At 37.4% G+C, this 17,466-nt stretch overlaps 1 protein-coding gene across 1 annotated transcript in view; it reads right to left on the minus strand.

Moving 5' to 3' along the window:
- Positions 1–17,466, minus strand: part of suclg2 (succinate-CoA ligase GDP-forming subunit beta) — a 248,757-nt gene that overhangs the window by 20,528 nt on the left and 210,763 nt on the right. Inside the window, exon 10 of the mRNA XM_062047002.1 lies at positions 12,315–12,435. Coding sequence (XP_061902986.1) covers positions 12,315–12,435 — 121 coding nt within the window. The remainder of the gene's footprint in view (positions 1–12,314; positions 12,436–17,466) is intronic.

The following is a 17,466-nucleotide window of genomic DNA, read 5'->3' on the forward strand; positions in this document are numbered from 1 at the left end:
TGGGATTGAGTGTGTTGTGCGGGTGTTTGATTTGTATTGCTAGGTTATATGGACGGGAGGGGAGAGGTGTTTGTTATGCGGGATTAATTTGTGGCATATTAAATATAAGCCTGGTTGTGTTGTGGCTAATAGAGTATATATATGTCTTGTGTTTATTTACTGTTTTAGTCATTCCCAGCTGAATATCAGGTCCCACCCGCCTCTCACAGCATCTTCCCTATCTGAATCGCTTCCACTGCCCTCTAATCCTTCACTCTCACTTTCCTCATCCACGAATCTTTCATCCTCGCTCAAATTAATGGAGTAATTGTCGCTTTCTCGGTCCGAATCGCTCTTGCTGCTGCTGGCCATGATTGTAAACAATATGCAGATGTGAGGCGCTCCACAACCTGTGACGTCACGCTACTTCCTGTACAGGCAAGGCTTTTTTTATCAGCGACCAAAAGTTGCAAACTTTATCGTCGATGTTCTCTACTAAATCCTTTCAGCATAAATATGGCAATATCGTGAAATGACGCTGTATTCCAACAGAAAATCACTTCAGTCTGACTGAAGTGATTTTCTGTTGGATTACGCTGTATTCCAACAGAAAATCACTTCAGTCATCTCTCTTCACCTCAGTCAGGTAACTGTTTTTCCACCGGTGTTTTGTCGCGAGTTATCGCGAGATTTCGGAACGAGATTTGTAGCGTGGTGAGATTTGGACACAGCTCACAACAAACAGCGATCTCCAGCTAAAGGTAGAGACATACGTTAATTTCTCCTTTCTAGTATGTTGTCGGACACTCATTGTAACTATCTGAGCCTGTCAGTGTGAAAAAAATGCATGTTTATAGGCCGAATTTTGACGAGAGCCAGTTGCCCTGTGTACGAGCGTTAGCTGGGCTGGAGGCTGCCTGCCCTGCTCAATACTGGCGCGACCTCAAAAAATGTTTTATCCAGCACTCACATATACAGAAAAAATTATGAAAACAGGGCCCAGGTTGAAAAAAACCGAAGTTTCCCTTTAAGTGTGAGATGGCACAAAATGGCTCTTTCGATAGTAAAGATTAACAACCCGTGATCCAGTGCAACCGAATATTTCACCAACTTTGAAACTATTTACTGAGAGCTACTTTTTAAAACTTTTAAAATTTCATCATCCGATGTCATCATTCTTGTTCGGACTCTGAGCGCTAAGCCTCATAATTATCAGCAGCGAGCAGTACGGGTTTTTCTTTTTGCAGCCAAAATTGTTTGAGCTGCGCTCCTCCTATCACCGTCCCGTGAGTCAAACATCAAATGGTCCTCATCAGAATGCACGCCAGAGACACGTGAGTGGTGCATTAAGGTTTTCTTTTGATCTGCTGCCAGTCATTGATACGTCTTCATGTTGCTTACATTGTCTTGACGGTTGTCAACATATAAACATAGCTAAAGATGATAGGAGTGTCTGATCCCAATGCCAACGATAGTGTTTTTATTACATAATATCAATATTAGCACTAATCTGTGAGTGAATTGAGGTAGTAGGAGCTTCTCAGGCTACGAGGAAACACACAAAATGTATGATTCAGTATAATTTTCTTATCTTGGCAAGCGCATAATGACACCAATGTGAAGTGATAATAATACTGCTAAAACAGTTTTTTTTTTAATGCAGAGTTGGACTCGGTATGCGAGTGTAAAAGTGTACCTTTGTGACATCTATATAATGTTTATGAAGATTAGAAAAAAGTTGTAGAAAAAAAATAGCTGGGACAAGCTCATTATACTGTATAATATACTGTATACACACACACACACACACACACACACACACACACACACACACACACACACACACACACACACACACACACACACACACACACACACACACACACACACACACACACACACACACACACACACACTTGTATTTGTTACCTTCTTGAGACCTCTGAAAAATGCCTACCTCTTTGGTACCACCACCGTTTCTAGATATATAAATATTTGTATTTACAACATTTATAATAAATACATACTATGCAAGAATAACAATTGAATTGAATTGAAGTATTTATTTCAAACCTGCACAGTACAACAAAACATTTTTATTATTTTTTTTTTTTTTACATTTTGGCAGAGACATTTATGCAAGGCTTGAAAAGGGGTTGGATGAAGCAGATGCTTATAATATCCCAACCCCTCTCACTTATTCCACATTTAACATAAACAATATAATACAAGAACAATACTATACAAACAAAAACAAGAAAAGCTCCTGTACACTAACAATACAATAGTACCACTGTTACTTTGATACAAGACAAGACGAGACAAAACAAACACACACACACACACACACACACACACACACACACACACACACACACACACACACACACACACATACACACACACACATACACACATACATACACAGGCCCAAACACTCTCTGACCATACACCTCCCTCCCATCGCTCTGTGCTGAGGGCATCACTCTCTTTCCTCCTCGTACTTCTTCAGTACTTCTTTTTTAAACAGTCTTTTAAATTGAATCATGTTAGAACACGTTTTTAACTCTTCCCCTAAGTTGTTCCACAGACTGACTCCACGCACTGAAATGCACACTGACTTTAAAGTTGTTCTAAATTTAGGCAAATATAATTTGTTGTTTCCTCTTGGACTGTACCTATGGTGAGCATCTCTATCCTGGAATAGGTTCTGTATATTGGATGGTAGAGAGTTTTGGGATGCCCTAAACATAATTTGAGCAGTTTTAAATTTGATGACATCGTGCAGTTTAAGTTGCTTTAACTCCATGAATAGTGGATTTGAATGATGTCTGTAGTGAACATTGGACACAATCCTAATGGCCTTTTTCTGCAGAGTGACTAAAGGCTGTAGATGGGATTTATAACAATTTCCCCAGACTTCAACACAATAATTTAAATACGACATAATAAATGAATGGTACAATAACAGCAGAGCATTGGTGTTCAATAAATGACATGATCTCCTCATCATTCCATCACATTTAGCAACCTTTGTCCTCAAGTAACTTATATGAGGCTTCCATGATATATTTTCATCTATTACCACTCCTAAGAATGAATTTTGTTGAACATAATCTATTGGTGTATCATCAATAACAATCCTGATGGGTATATTACTTTTTCGATTGCTAAAGAGCATGATTTTGGTCTTCTTTACATTCAGAGACAATTTGTTGGTATTAAACCAAGTTTTTAACTTTATCATCTCCTCAGTTACAGAGGCCAGAAGTTGCTTCATGTCGTCACCTGCACATGTAATGGTTGTATCGTCAGCAAAGAGGATGAACTCCAGCAGTGTTGATACTTTACAAATTTCATTGATATACATTATAAATAGTGTGGGTCCTAGTATGGACCCCTGGGGGACTCCACAGGTTATGTTCATGAGTGTAGATTGGTATTGGTCGATCTGAACAATCTGCTGTCTCTCATTCAAGTAGCTCTTCAGCCATTTCCCTGCCACTCCCCTTATGCCATAGTTTTCCAGTTTATTTACCAAAATCTGGTGGTCAATGGTATCGAAAGCCTTTTGCAGGTCAATAAAAATTCCTATAACGAATTTATTCTTCTCGATACCATTAGTAATGTTTTCTATTAAATCACTTAAAGCTAATGAAGTTGACCTATTTTGACGGAACCCATATTGACAATCAGATAATAATTTGTGCTTTTCAAAGTTTGCTGTGAAAAATGAGTTGGAATTTCACAAGAAAAAGGTCACAGTTTCACAAGAAAAACTTAGAATTTTGGCAGTGTTATAATAAAAGTCATCATTTTACTCAACGCAAGTCAAAAAACTGAACATTTTTGCAATATTATGATAAAAGTTGGAATTTTACTCAATAACAGTTGCAGTTTTACAAGAAAAGCTCAACATTTTGGCAATTTTATGAAAAGAGTCAACATTGTACTCAACAAAAGTCACAATTTTATAAGAAAACTTTAACATTTTGGCAATATTATAATAATAATTGGAATTTAACTCGCCAAAATTATGACAAGTCATAATTTTACTCAAAATTATGACAAAAGTCATAATTTTACTCAAAATATGTCACTATTTCACGAGAAAAAAAAAATGGCAATATTGTGATAAAAGTCAGAATTTTATATGACAAATGTCACCATTTTGCATTAAAAAGTAATTTGACATAGGAAAAGTTATAATTTTACGAGAAAATATTGCAATATTACAGAAACAGAAAGAATATGGGGAATTGTTCCCAATTTGATATGAAAAAAGTCGACACATTGTGAGAAAAAGACTGCTTTTAGTTAATTTTTATTTTTTGGTTTGTAATTGGATTTTAATCTTCATTATTTACTTCAAGTTATTACAGTATGTCTCTATATAATTTAAAAAAAAAAGTTTTGATTAATTTTGGCCAAAGGAGGCGCATTTCAATTTCTTACACACACTTGTTATTTCATATGTTGACCAGAGGGGGAGCACTTCACATTTTTACACACACTTGTTATTACATATGTTGACCAGAGGGGGAGCACTTCACATTTTTACACACACTTGTCATTACATATGTTGGCCAGAGGGGGAGCACTTTTAAAACCGACACACAGTCAATTTGAAAAATCCCACCTTTTTGGAACCACCCTAATTTTGATAGATTTCACCACCAGGGGGTGCAACTGAGACATTCTCTATTAGATGCAATGGTTTTCCGTATTGGGACCATGATTTATGTCCTAACTTGTTCACCGGTCCTCATAAGGAAGGTTATTTTCCTTGTTGATGTCTCAAGAAGAGGTAGAAATGCAAGCGCGCGCGCGCACGCGCACGCACACACACACACACACACACACACACACACACACACACACACACACACACACACACACACACACACACACACACACACACACACACACACACACACACACACACACACACACACACACACACACACACACACACACACACACACACACACACACACACACACACACACACACACACACACACACACACACACACACACTCTGGGAACAGATTATACAAGTGACGCTAGAGTGAAAATTTTAGTAGAATTTACTCCAAAGCATATTTAATACATAAATAAATAAATACATAAATAAAATAAATACAAATAAACATTGATTGAATACATTTGTTTGGACCACAAGGAAGTGTTTTAAATGTGGATTAAAATCATCATAGTTACCCTTTAAGTTTCATTTTTTGTTTTTGTAGCCGCTCACATGTTGCCGGCCTTTGAAGCGTCGTTTGCAGGGAAATGGCATGTTCTAAGACCGCCGGTATAAGAAAAGTGGACAGTGAACACCAGCAATTCCAAGAAAATTGCACTGAATCATTTACATTTATTCTCCCTCCAATATGACTCATGTGTTTATTAATGCAGACTATTGGCGTTATGAAGATGTCCAATTTAAAACTGCATTATTACACAAAGGACATTCATTTTTGAAGAGACATTTTCTCAACATTTAGCAGTGAGAACAACAAAATTATATGCAGTGCCATTGGCATATCAAGCTGCATGTTATTTTTTGGTGTGTGTGTACTAAAACACGTGCAAACTTGATAGCACATGCAAAGCTGATCTACTAAACATGTGCAAAGTGTAGGGATGTCCGATAATGGCTTTTTGCCGATATCCGATATTCCAATATTGTCCAACTCTTTAATTACCGATACCGATATCAACCGATATATGCAGTCGTGGAATTAACACATTATTATGCCTAATTTGGACAGCCATGTATGGTGAAGATAAGGTACTTTAAAAAAAAAAAAAAAAAAAAAGATTACTAAATTAAAAAAATTTTCTTGAATAAAAAAGAAAGTAAAACAATATAAAAACAGTTACATAGAAACTAGTAATTAATGAAAATGAGTAAAATTAACTGTTAAAGGTTAGTACTATTAGTGGACCAGCAGCACGCACAAACATGTGTGCTTACAGACTGTATCCCTTGCAGACTGTATTGATATATATTGATATATAATGTAGGAACCAGAATATTGACAACAGAAAGAAATGGGGGGAGGGAGGTTTTTTGGGTTGGTGCACTAATTGTAAGTGTATCTTGTGTTTTTTATGTTGATTTAATAAAAAACAAAAACAAAAAAAAAAAAAAACTGTATCCCTTGCAGACTGTATTGATATATATCGATATATAATGTAGGAACCAGAATATTAATAACAGAAAGAAACAACCCTTTTGTGTGAATGAGGGAGGTTTTTTGGGTTGGTACACTAATTGTAAGTGTATGTTGTGTTTTTTATGTTGATTTAATAAAAAAAACAAAAAACAAAAACATACCGATAATTTACGATATTACATTTTAAAGCATTTATCGGCCGGCCGATATTATCGGACATCTCTACTTGTAACCTGACCTGCCTCCACAAATAGAACGTATTGTAAAATATATGTGTGGGCCTCTAAGATTTGAGTAACTCTTTTTGTGACCAACAGTTCACTACCGACCTGCAGACCCACCCCCTTAATCTGGCCCTCACATTGTCTGGTAAAACAATTCTGGCCCTTGGACAACATTTGATTTAATTGAAACACCTAACGGACGTCTTTTAACTCACTCCTCCGACTTTGCCAGCGTCACGACCACATGCATCTTCTTCAAAAGGAGAATACAAAACTCGGGGCCAATGCAATCAACCCAAGCCATTTAAAAGAGATTTCCCAATTAAAAGCGTGCCAGTTAATCCATTCTGATCCGGTTGAAGAGCGCTGGACCGTGCCCACTGCCCTGCAGCCAGCCTCGCAAGCTGAGCTGATTGATTCCCGACCAATCTTCTCCACAAGACTGCAACCCAAGATGCAATGACCCACGAGCTAAAGCTTGAATAAGGCCCAGGTCAAGAAAACATGGCTGCGCCAACCACTAGCAGTGACCTTCTAGGGCTGGTGAGTCAGGTTAGATATCAACGTCTGAGATAAGAAATTAAACTGCTGAACTACAACCCTTACCCCGGATTTTCACTGGATGTATAATGGCGGGAACTGCATTTTTGGGGGGAAAATTGCCTATTGTTCACAGTCATTATGAAAGACATTTTAATGCATTCTAAAAAGTAAATGTTTGCAATAAAAAGTCAGCTTAAGATGGAGCCTGTGGAAGCTGCTCTATTGTGCCTATAAAGCCCTTAAAAAACATCCAAACACCTCCATTAGGGTTTTATATGTTATGTAGTAACATTCACCCTTTATAATAACATTTAATATTTACGTATTTTGATAATTTTAAACATACAAGGCTAGAGATGTCCGATAATGGCTTTTTTGCCGATATCCTGATATTGTCCAACTCTTAATTACCGATTCCGATATCAACCGATACCGATATATACAGTCGTGGAATTAACACATTATTATGCCTAATTTTGTTGTGATGCCCCGCTGGATGCATTAAACAATGTAACAAGGTTTTCCCAAATAAATCAACTCAAGTTATGGAAAAAAATGCCAACATGGTGCTGCCATATTTATTATTGAAGTCACAAAGTGCATTATTTTTTTTTAACATGCCTCAAAACAGCAGCTTGGAATTTGGGACATGCTGTCCCTGAGAGAGCATGAGGAGGTTGAGGTGGTTGTTTATACGGCCACCCTCAGTGTGACCTGTATGGCTGTTGACCAAGTATGCCTTGCATTCACTTGTGTGTGTGAAAAGCTGTAGATATTATGTGATTGGGCCGGCACGCAAAAGCAGTGGCTTTTATGGTTTATTGGCGCTCTGTACTTCTCCCTACGTCTGTGTACACAGTGGCGTTTTAAAAAGTCCTACATTTTACTTTTTGAAACCGATACCGATAATTTCCGATATTACATTTTAAAGCATTTATCGGCCGATAATATCGGCAGTCCGATATTACCGGACATCTCTACTTATAATAGTTATACTTAGTCATATACAATTGGCTGCTTTTGTAATTAGCTACATAAAGACAGATTTCAGACACACTCTAAGTCAGGGGTGTCAAATGTAAGGCCCGCAGGATGAGTTTACTACGTATAAAAATGAGCCGAAATTTTTTAATGAAATAAAATTCTGTTCTAAATGTGTCCACTAGATGTCGCAATAGCAAGTCTTTGTATCTTTGTAGATGATGCTACATATGCAAAAACAAATAAACAGCATGATGTTAGTATATCATTCGAGGAAAATGAGCAAACTACATGAATAAGATCCTGTATTTTGATTTTGATATTATTTCTTTATCGTGATAGATTGAAAATGAACACCAATGAGTTGACTGATGAACATTATCAAATAATTTATTCAGAAAGTATAAATAATGACAAATAAAGATAGAATACTATTAACCGCAACATGTAAGTGTAAAAAAACAAAACACCAACAACATTATGATTTGTACATTTTCAAACTGTGCTTGTTCTATTTTTAAACAAAGAAAACAATCTGAAGTTGTCTTTATTTTTAAGTTATCGTGCAGTGATTTTGCCGGTCCGGCCTACTTGGGAGTAGATTTTTCTCCATGTGGCCCCCCCATCTAAAATGAGTTTAACACCCCTGCTCTAAGTGAATATATTATTTAGCACCTTGCCTGCAATTTCCCATGTTAAATAGTCAACAGTTATTTAGAATAAGTAACCCATCTGGCCTTGTTATAGCTTTTTTCACACCGGCGTGATTTCTTTGCTGACATATTTGTTTTTGAATGGTGATTGCACACATTATTCTTACTAGTAGCAGCTTTTTTTGGTGAGCTTGCCAAGTCACCACTTCACTGCTGTACCTTTATGCACAGTCGGCTTCTGGAAACAGCTTACACGCCCTGACCCACTAACCATATTTCCGTGTGTGTGTGGACACACAGTGGGGATTTTTCACGCGCGCATACACACAAGAATCGAGACAATTAAGCAAACCATAGACTCTCCTGGTGCTCCTGAGAGTCACTCTTTCCATCACACTCTACACAAAGTGGTTTTATTAGCATACACAGGTTGAAAGGTGTGCCTATCAGCGGTGTCTCTGCTGTTATTCCGGCTGCCGCTAATGACGGGTGTGGCAGAATGTGACACATGTGAGAAATGCGCTGTCTTGGTGCTGGGAGACTGGGCCGCGATGAAGATGAATACGCTCGTAGGGCAACAATAACACAATGGTTTCAAAGTTGAAATCAAGATGGCAAATTGGTGCTTCTTAAGTCTTATTACCTTTCTGCTAGTAATGTACTCTGATAATTGGGTCACACTCCCGTAGAATAACTGGGTGAACATGTCATTATCTTTGTTCCTTGTATGCATCAGACTGTGGGATTAGCAGTTAAAAAAGGAGATCATGGGCCAGAAAAATGAATACAGATATTTTTTTAAATATAGTTTAAAGACATTATAAGGCAGTCTACTAGTGTTGTCCCGATACCAGTATTTTGGTACCGGTACCAAAATGTATTTTGATACTTTTCGATACTTTTTTAAATAAAGGAGACCACAAAAAATGGCATTATTGGCTTTATTTTAACAAAATATTCTTACGTTACATTAAACATATGTTTTTTATTGCAAGTTTGTCCTTAAATAAAATAGTGAACATACAAGACAACTTGTATTTTGTTAGTAAGTAAACAAACAAAGACTCCTAATTTAGATGCTGACATATGCAGTAACATATTGTGTTATTTATCATTCTATTCTTTTATCAACATTATTAAGCACAAGCGGTAGAAAATTAATAATTAATCTACTTGTTCATTTACTGTTAATATCTGCTTATTTTCTCTTTCAACATGTTCTATCTACACTTCTGTTAAAATATAATAAACACTTATTCTTCTGTTGTTTGGATACTTTACATTAGTTTTGGATGATAGCACAAATTTGGGTATCAATCCGATACCAAGTCATTACAGGATCATACATTGGTCATATTCGAAGTCCTCATGTGTCCAGGGACATATTTCCTGAGTTTATAAACAAAATATACATTTTTTTAAAACGAAAGAAGATTTTGTGATGCTAAAAAATATCGATGTAATCATAGTAGTATCGACTACATACGCTCCTGTACTTGGTATCATTACAGTGGATGTAAGGTGTAGATCCACCCATGGCATTTGTTTACATTCATGTTTAGCTATTCCTCGTCCTGCAGGGATGATACTTGTAAGAAACATACTTTATTTGTCACCATGGAGGCGAGGATTAGTGATTTAGAAGTAGCTACAACACTGCCGACGGCGGATGGACTTTAGCCGTTAGCTAGCTAGCCATGTCTTAAAGCACCTCTTCCTGAGGGCGTGTCAGTTTTATAACTTATAACTTCACCTTTATCGTTACTTTTTAAGCCAAAATGCGTCTGTTCTCCCTTGTCTGTCTACACACTGTGTCTGCTTGTAAGTACTCTGTGATTGTGCGCTGCCGAACATGCTCGACTGCTCATAAACCAGCAATGTCACGACGTGACAACGACGGGAGGGCGGGGGGTTACTTTTTAGAGGCGGTATAGTACCGAATATGATTCATTAGTATTGCGGTACTATACTAATACCAGTATACCGTACAACCCTACAGTCTACTAACACAATGAGAGCACAAACGAGCCTGACAGTATGAATGAATTCAAGATCACCATCATTTAAAGACAAAACACACACACTTAAGCCCGGAACAAAATAGGGATGCAGCTATAAATGATCTTTGTAATGGAGTAATACATCTAATAATTTGTTCAGTTAATTTAGTAATTAAGTAAAACACAATTTCTAACTTCAATGTGTTTTTTTAGGGAACATAGTTGAAACAAACAAGGATTTTGATAATAATCTTTGGTCTTTCTTCTTATAAAAGCACACATTATACTTGCACTTTTACCATGGGAGAATCACTCAACATTACTTAAAAATAAGTTTGAAAAAAAATACCCCCCCAAAAAATAAAACAAAGGAATAGATAATAAAGAACCAAACCAAGAAAAAATACTGATAAAAGTTTGATAAATTGACAATGTATTTAACATACACATTTGAAAAAGGTATTCATTGGGGGAGTGGTGTTTAAGTTTTAGACAAAAAACATTTTCAGCATTAACATACAAACTGTAGATGCTAACATGTCCTCACAAGCCAACATGTCTTTGAATAAAACATTGGTTATTCAAGTCAAATATATAAGATGGTGCCAGCTGCAAATGTAGACGTGTACCTCGTTTCTGCTTGTTTGTTGCTCTTAAATATGCAAAAGATTTTTCTGGTAATAAGGTAGGATAGGGTACGATATACTTTTAATTTATCCCACAATGGGGAAATTATGTAGTTGCAGCGCAGATGTGTACATACAGTAACAAAAGTAAAACATAATGGAAAAACTAAAAATAAGTGATAGATAATAAATATTGCACACTAACGATTGCCCTATGTATAGATAATAATTTAAACAAAATCACTATCTTAGCGTACACATTGCACACCAAAAAAAAAAAAAAAGTTGTAATGTGATGCGTTATTGACAATGTGCTGTTGTAAAATACCAGCTTTGTTTGGCAGTGCAAACATTTCAACACAATGTCTGTCTTTTTCAGTTTTAAATGATCACAAAACCACTCTTTGGTCTTCTTTGGGCCCTTTGCTCTCTTTCCACCTAGCTCTCTTTCCACGCAGGCCACATCACCCGCAGTGTGACCTCCATCACCAATAGGTACACCGCTCCTATGTGCTCTCTATTGGAGCAGTCTTGCAGAAACAAAGTCAGCCCATTTTATTCATTAAACAAATCATCGAGGCGACAACACAAATTACATCTTTTTTTTAATCAAAATAATCGATGAATCGGTGCAGCCCTAACTTCCTATCCGGGAAATCGCAAAAAGCTGCTGCCTGACCAGGGCTCAGAAAATCTATAAAGACCTTTTTTTTTTTTTTTTTAACATAACTTTTTAAGCCAAGGACTGTTTTTACTGCTGGACTCTAGAAAGAGGTTCCACAGCCTCCGTAACAGAACCTCCAGGTTCTGTAACAGCTTCTTCCCTCAAGCCATAAGACTCTTGAATGCATCATAATAATCCCCTCAATTCCCCCCCAAAATGCTGGAATATAAAGACAATATAACATACATCCATAAACATGGATGCATATGCAAAAGTGCAATATATTTATCTGTACAGCAATCTATTTATTTAAATCTGCAGCTATTGCTCTTTTATCCTGCACTACCATGACAAAATGCAACAAAATTCCGTTTTTATCTGTACTGTAAAGTTCAAATTTGAATGACAATAAAAGGAAGTCTAAGTCTAAAAAGACAAAAGGTGAAAGTCATGTTCTTACCTTCAAGCCTGACCACCAGAGGCACCTTTAGCTCCAGCTCTCGACATGCCTTGGTGATACCATTGGCAATGATGGCACAGTTGACGATCCCCCCAAAAATGTTGACAAGAATAGCCTCAACCTGAGAATGAAAAGTTGAAGAAGTGGATTTAGAACAAGGCGAGCTAAAAACGGCATGTGCTGGGAGGATGACATTAAAAAAAGATGATATGAAGTCAGATGAGATTTGATATCCAAACATGAGTGCTGGACTTTTTCCCATGTTTTCATTTTTTTCAGATGGGAATCTCACAAGCTGATTAAGTGGGTCAAACAATACACATTACACACTGGCAGTATAATACATGACATCATTTTTGCTACAGGTTAAAAAAAATGGCACTGAAGTCTTCTGCTAATGAACCAGAAGTACAATTTCAATGTAAGATTGTACAAATACAGTCGTGGTCAAAAGTTTACATACACTTGTGAAGGACATAATGTCATGGCTGTCTTGAGTTTCCAATAATTTCTACAACTCTTTTTTTTTTTTGTGATAGAGTGATTGGAGCACATACTTGTATGTGACAAAAAACATTCATGACGTTTGGTTCTTTTATTATGGGTCTACTGAAAATGTGACCAAATCTGCTGGGTCAAAAGTATACATACAGCAACATACATTATCAATGTTGGTGTTGTAGAAAAGTTACCATCAAATCAAATTAGCTTCATGGCATGGCCTCTTAACGTCATGTGAGTGATTATGATTGATGACACCTGTTGACTTCTCTGAGCCCATTTAAATAGGGCTCATGTGATGCAGTCATATGACTCGGTTACAAACGCCACAATGGGAAAGTCAAAGGAACTCAGCACAGATCTGAAAAAACTAATCATTGACTTGAACAAGTCAGGAAAGTCACTTGGAGCCATTTCAAAGCAGCTTAAGGTCCCAAGAGCAACTGTGCAGACAATTGTTCTTAAGTTTAAAGTGCATGGCACAGTTTTGTCACTGCCACGATCAGGAAGAAAACGCAAGCCATCACATGCTGCTGAGAGAAAACCGGTCAGGATGATCAAGAGTCAACAGAGAAACAATAAAAAAGCAGGTCTGCAATGAATTGGAGGAAAGTTCTGTGGTCAGATGAAATGAAAATTGAGCTGTTTGGCCACAATACCCAGCAATATGCTTGGAGGAGAAAAGGTGAGGCCTTTAATCCCAGGAACACCAATTCCTACCGTCAAGCATTGTGGTGGTAGTATTATGCTCTGGGCCTGTTTTGCTGCCAATTGAATTGGTGCTTTACAGAGAGTAAATGGGACAATGAAAAAGGAGGATTACCTCCAAATTCTTCAGGACAACCTAAAATCATCAGCCCGGAGGTTGGGTCTTGGGCGCAGTCGGGTGTTCCAACAGGACAATGACCCCAAACACACGTCAAAAGTGGTAAAGGAATGGCTAAATCAGGCTAGAATTAAGGTTTTAGAATGGCCTTCCCAAAGTCCTGACTTAAATGTGTGGACAATGCTGAAGAAACAAGTCCATGTCAGAAAACCAACAAATTTAGCTGAACTGCACCAATTTTGTCAAGAGGAGTGGTCAAAAATTCAACCAGAAGCTTGTGGATGGCTACCAAAAGCGCCTTATTGCAGTGGAACTTGCCAAGGGACATGTAACCAAATATTAACATTGCTGTACAGGTATGTATACTTTTGACCCAGCAGATTTGGTCACATTTTCAGTAGATCCATAATAAATTCATAAAAGAACCAAACTTCATGAATGTTTTTTTGTGACCAAAAAGTATGTGCTCCAATCACTCTATCACAAACAAATAACAGTTGTAGAAATTATTGGAAACTCAAGACAGCCATGACATTATGTCCTTTACAGGTGTGTGTAAACTTTTGACCACAACTGTATTTTTCCACATGTTTAAGGAGTGATTCCGACAAAGCTGAAAGACAAAGAAACAAAAATTGAAAAATAAATAATCAAATGAAATGTTCCATTCAACCATCGACATAAAAATACCTTTATTCATGTACAGGCGGTTTTTCATTCTGTAAAAAAAAATGTTTACTTTCTTATCAAGTCATTTTAGAATGGCCTTCCCAAAGTCCTGACTTAAACGTGTGGACAATGCTGAAGAAACAAGTCCATGTCAGAAAGCCAACACATTTAGCTGATCTGCACCAATTTTGTCAAGAGGAGTGGTCAACAATTCAACCAGCAGCTTGCCAGAAGCTTGGGGATGGCTACCAAAAGCACCCTATTGCAGTGAAACTTGCCAAGGGACATGTAACCAAATATTAACATTGCTGTATGTATACTTTTGACCCAGCAGATTTTCAGTAGACCCATAATAAATTCATAAAAGAACCAAACTTCATGAATGTTTTTTTGTGACCAACAAGTATGTGCTCCAATCACTCTATCACAAAAAAATAAGAGTTGTAGAAATTATTGGAAACTCAAGACAGCCATGACATTATGTTCTTTACAAGTGTATGTAAACTTTTGACCACGACTGTACGTCTGGTTATCATTTCTAAAGCTAACACAGGCATGACAGTTTCAGCACACTAACGTATACCATTCAGCCTCAGATGCTGCTTTCTTGCAGTAGGACACAAAATACACTAACTAAAATGAAGAAAAAAAAAAAAAATCAACACAAAGTGATGGACTGAACAAACACAGTAAGGCAGTTTTGAAAATGTGTCTGTGTGTCTAGGCGTGCGATTACACTAACGATATCCCACTTGATAATTAGCCTGGCTGGCTGACTGGAAAAGCAGACAGAGCACACAGGATTAATCCTCCATGTTTGTTTATAATCACTTCTAATCTGCTAGGGCCGCTTCGGACGAGCAGCTCGAGAGTGTGTCTCGGACGCGTGTCTGTTTGCACACTGTGATGGTGTACGCTTTCCCTGTGTGGTAATGATGTTTACTGGGAGAGGAGATCAAGGACTTGGATAGCTATTAGAGTGACAGTCAAGGCATTGTCCTTTACGGGCTATCCAAATGAGCATCTCCTTGTAAACAGCAGAGAGCAGGGCAGAACGCTGCAACAAACAAGATAAGTGGGCAACAGCATGCCAAAATGGACAAGTTGTTGGCACAGAATAAAGATGTGATTAGACCAGGGGTGTCAAACGTATGGCCCGTGGGCCGGATTAGGCCCGCGAACAGGTTTTTATCCGGCCCGCGGGATGAGTTTGCTAAGTATAAAAATGAGCCGAAATTTTTGAATGAAAGAAACTGCTGTTCTAAATGTGTCCACTAGATGTCGCAATAGCTATTCTTTGTAGCTTTGTAGATTATTCTACATATGTAAAAAAAAAGAAACCACGTTAGTTCACAAGTCGAGGAAAATGAGCAAACTACCGTATTTTTCGGAGTATAAGTCGCTCCGGAGTATAAGTCGCACCGGCCGAAAATGCATAATAAATTAGGAAAAAAACATATATAAGTCGCACTGGAGTAGAATAGACATTTGAAAGGCAATTTAAAATAAATAAAGAATAGTGAACAACAGGCTGAATAAGTGTACGTTATATGACGCATAAATAACCAACTGAGAACGTGCCTGGTATGTTAACGTAACATATTATGGTAAGAGTCATTCAAATAACTATAACATATAGAACATGCTATACGTTTACCAAACAATCTGTCACTCCTAATCGCTAAATCCGACAAAATCTTATACGTCTAGTCTCTTACGTGAATGAGCTAAATAATATTATTTGATATTTTACGGTAATGTGTTAATAATTTCACACATAAGTCGCTCCTGAGTATAAGTCGCACCCCCGGCCAAACTATGAAAAAAACTACGACTTATAGTCCGAAAAATATGGTACATAAATAATATTTATGATCCTGTAATTTGATTTTGATATACACTACCGTTCAAAAGTTTGGGGTCACATTGAAATGTCCTTATTTTTGAAGGAAAAGCACTGTACTTTTCAATGAAGAAAACTTTAAACTAGTCTTAACTTTAAAGAAATACACTCTATACATTGCTAATGTGGTGAATGACTATTCTAGCTGCAAATGTCTGGTTTTTGGTGCAATATCTACATAGGTGTATAGAGGCCCATTTCCAGCAACTATCACTCCAGTGTTCTAATGGTACAATGTGTTTGCTCATTGGCTCAGAAGGCTAATTGATGATTAGAAAACCCTTGTGCAATCATGTTCACACATCTGAAAACAGTTTAGCTCGTTACAGAAGCTACAAAACTGACCTTCCTTTGAGCAGATTGAGTTTCTGGAGCATCACATTTGTGGGGTCAATTAAATGCTCAAAATGTCCAGAAAAAGAGAACTTTCATCTGAAACTCGACAGTCTATTCTTGTTCTTAGAAATGAAGGCTATTCCACAAAATTGTTTGGGTGACCCCAAACTTTTGAACGGTAGTGTAATTTTATTATCTTGATTGAAAATTAACACCAATGAGTTGAATAATGAACATTATCACATCATTTATTCAGAACGTATAAATAATGACAAATAAAGATAGAATACTATTAACCGCAACACGTCAGTTCCTGTCAATGAGAAAGGACGCAAAGAAAAAAAGCTCCACTTCTGCTACCAGAGTTTTTGTTAAGTCTGAAGATTTTGACCACTGATTTGCGATCACAGCCAGAGGAGAGTCACCTGGCATCTTCGATCTGATTTTGGTCAGTTGAGAGGCACTGATACGCTGAAATAAGGCGAGTGGAAGAGCAGTTAGCCTCAAGCCAAAGGCGCCTCCCGCAGTTCAAAGCGGTTGCCTAGCAACCAAAGGCTACGGCGAGTTTACAGCTGTTTTAAAGTGATCCCGACGTCGGGATATAAGTTGACAGGGTGACACCTCAAATTGATCTCTGAACGGCGTAAGGTACGAAATTGTTGAAAAAACAAATTAAAAGTGCCGCAAGTCGCTAAAGAAGTAACTGCCCTTAAGACATAAGAGGCACTGACGTCAGCGACTGCCGCGATGCCAAAAGTTAAAGGATTGACTGGAAAGACTGATTTGAAGCTGGGCACAGGACATGATGGGAATCAAGAAGGGATACTACAAAAACAATTCCAGGAATTTAAAGAAGAAATGATAGAAAAATGGGAAGAAATGATGGATGGATGGAAAGAGGATATGAAAGAAATGAA

The sequence above is a fragment of the Entelurus aequoreus genome, linkage group LG01, assembly GCF_033978785.1.
Source record: "Entelurus aequoreus isolate RoL-2023_Sb linkage group LG01, RoL_Eaeq_v1.1, whole genome shotgun sequence".
NCBI classification, from domain to species: domain Eukaryota; kingdom Metazoa; phylum Chordata; class Actinopteri; order Syngnathiformes; family Syngnathidae; genus Entelurus; species Entelurus aequoreus.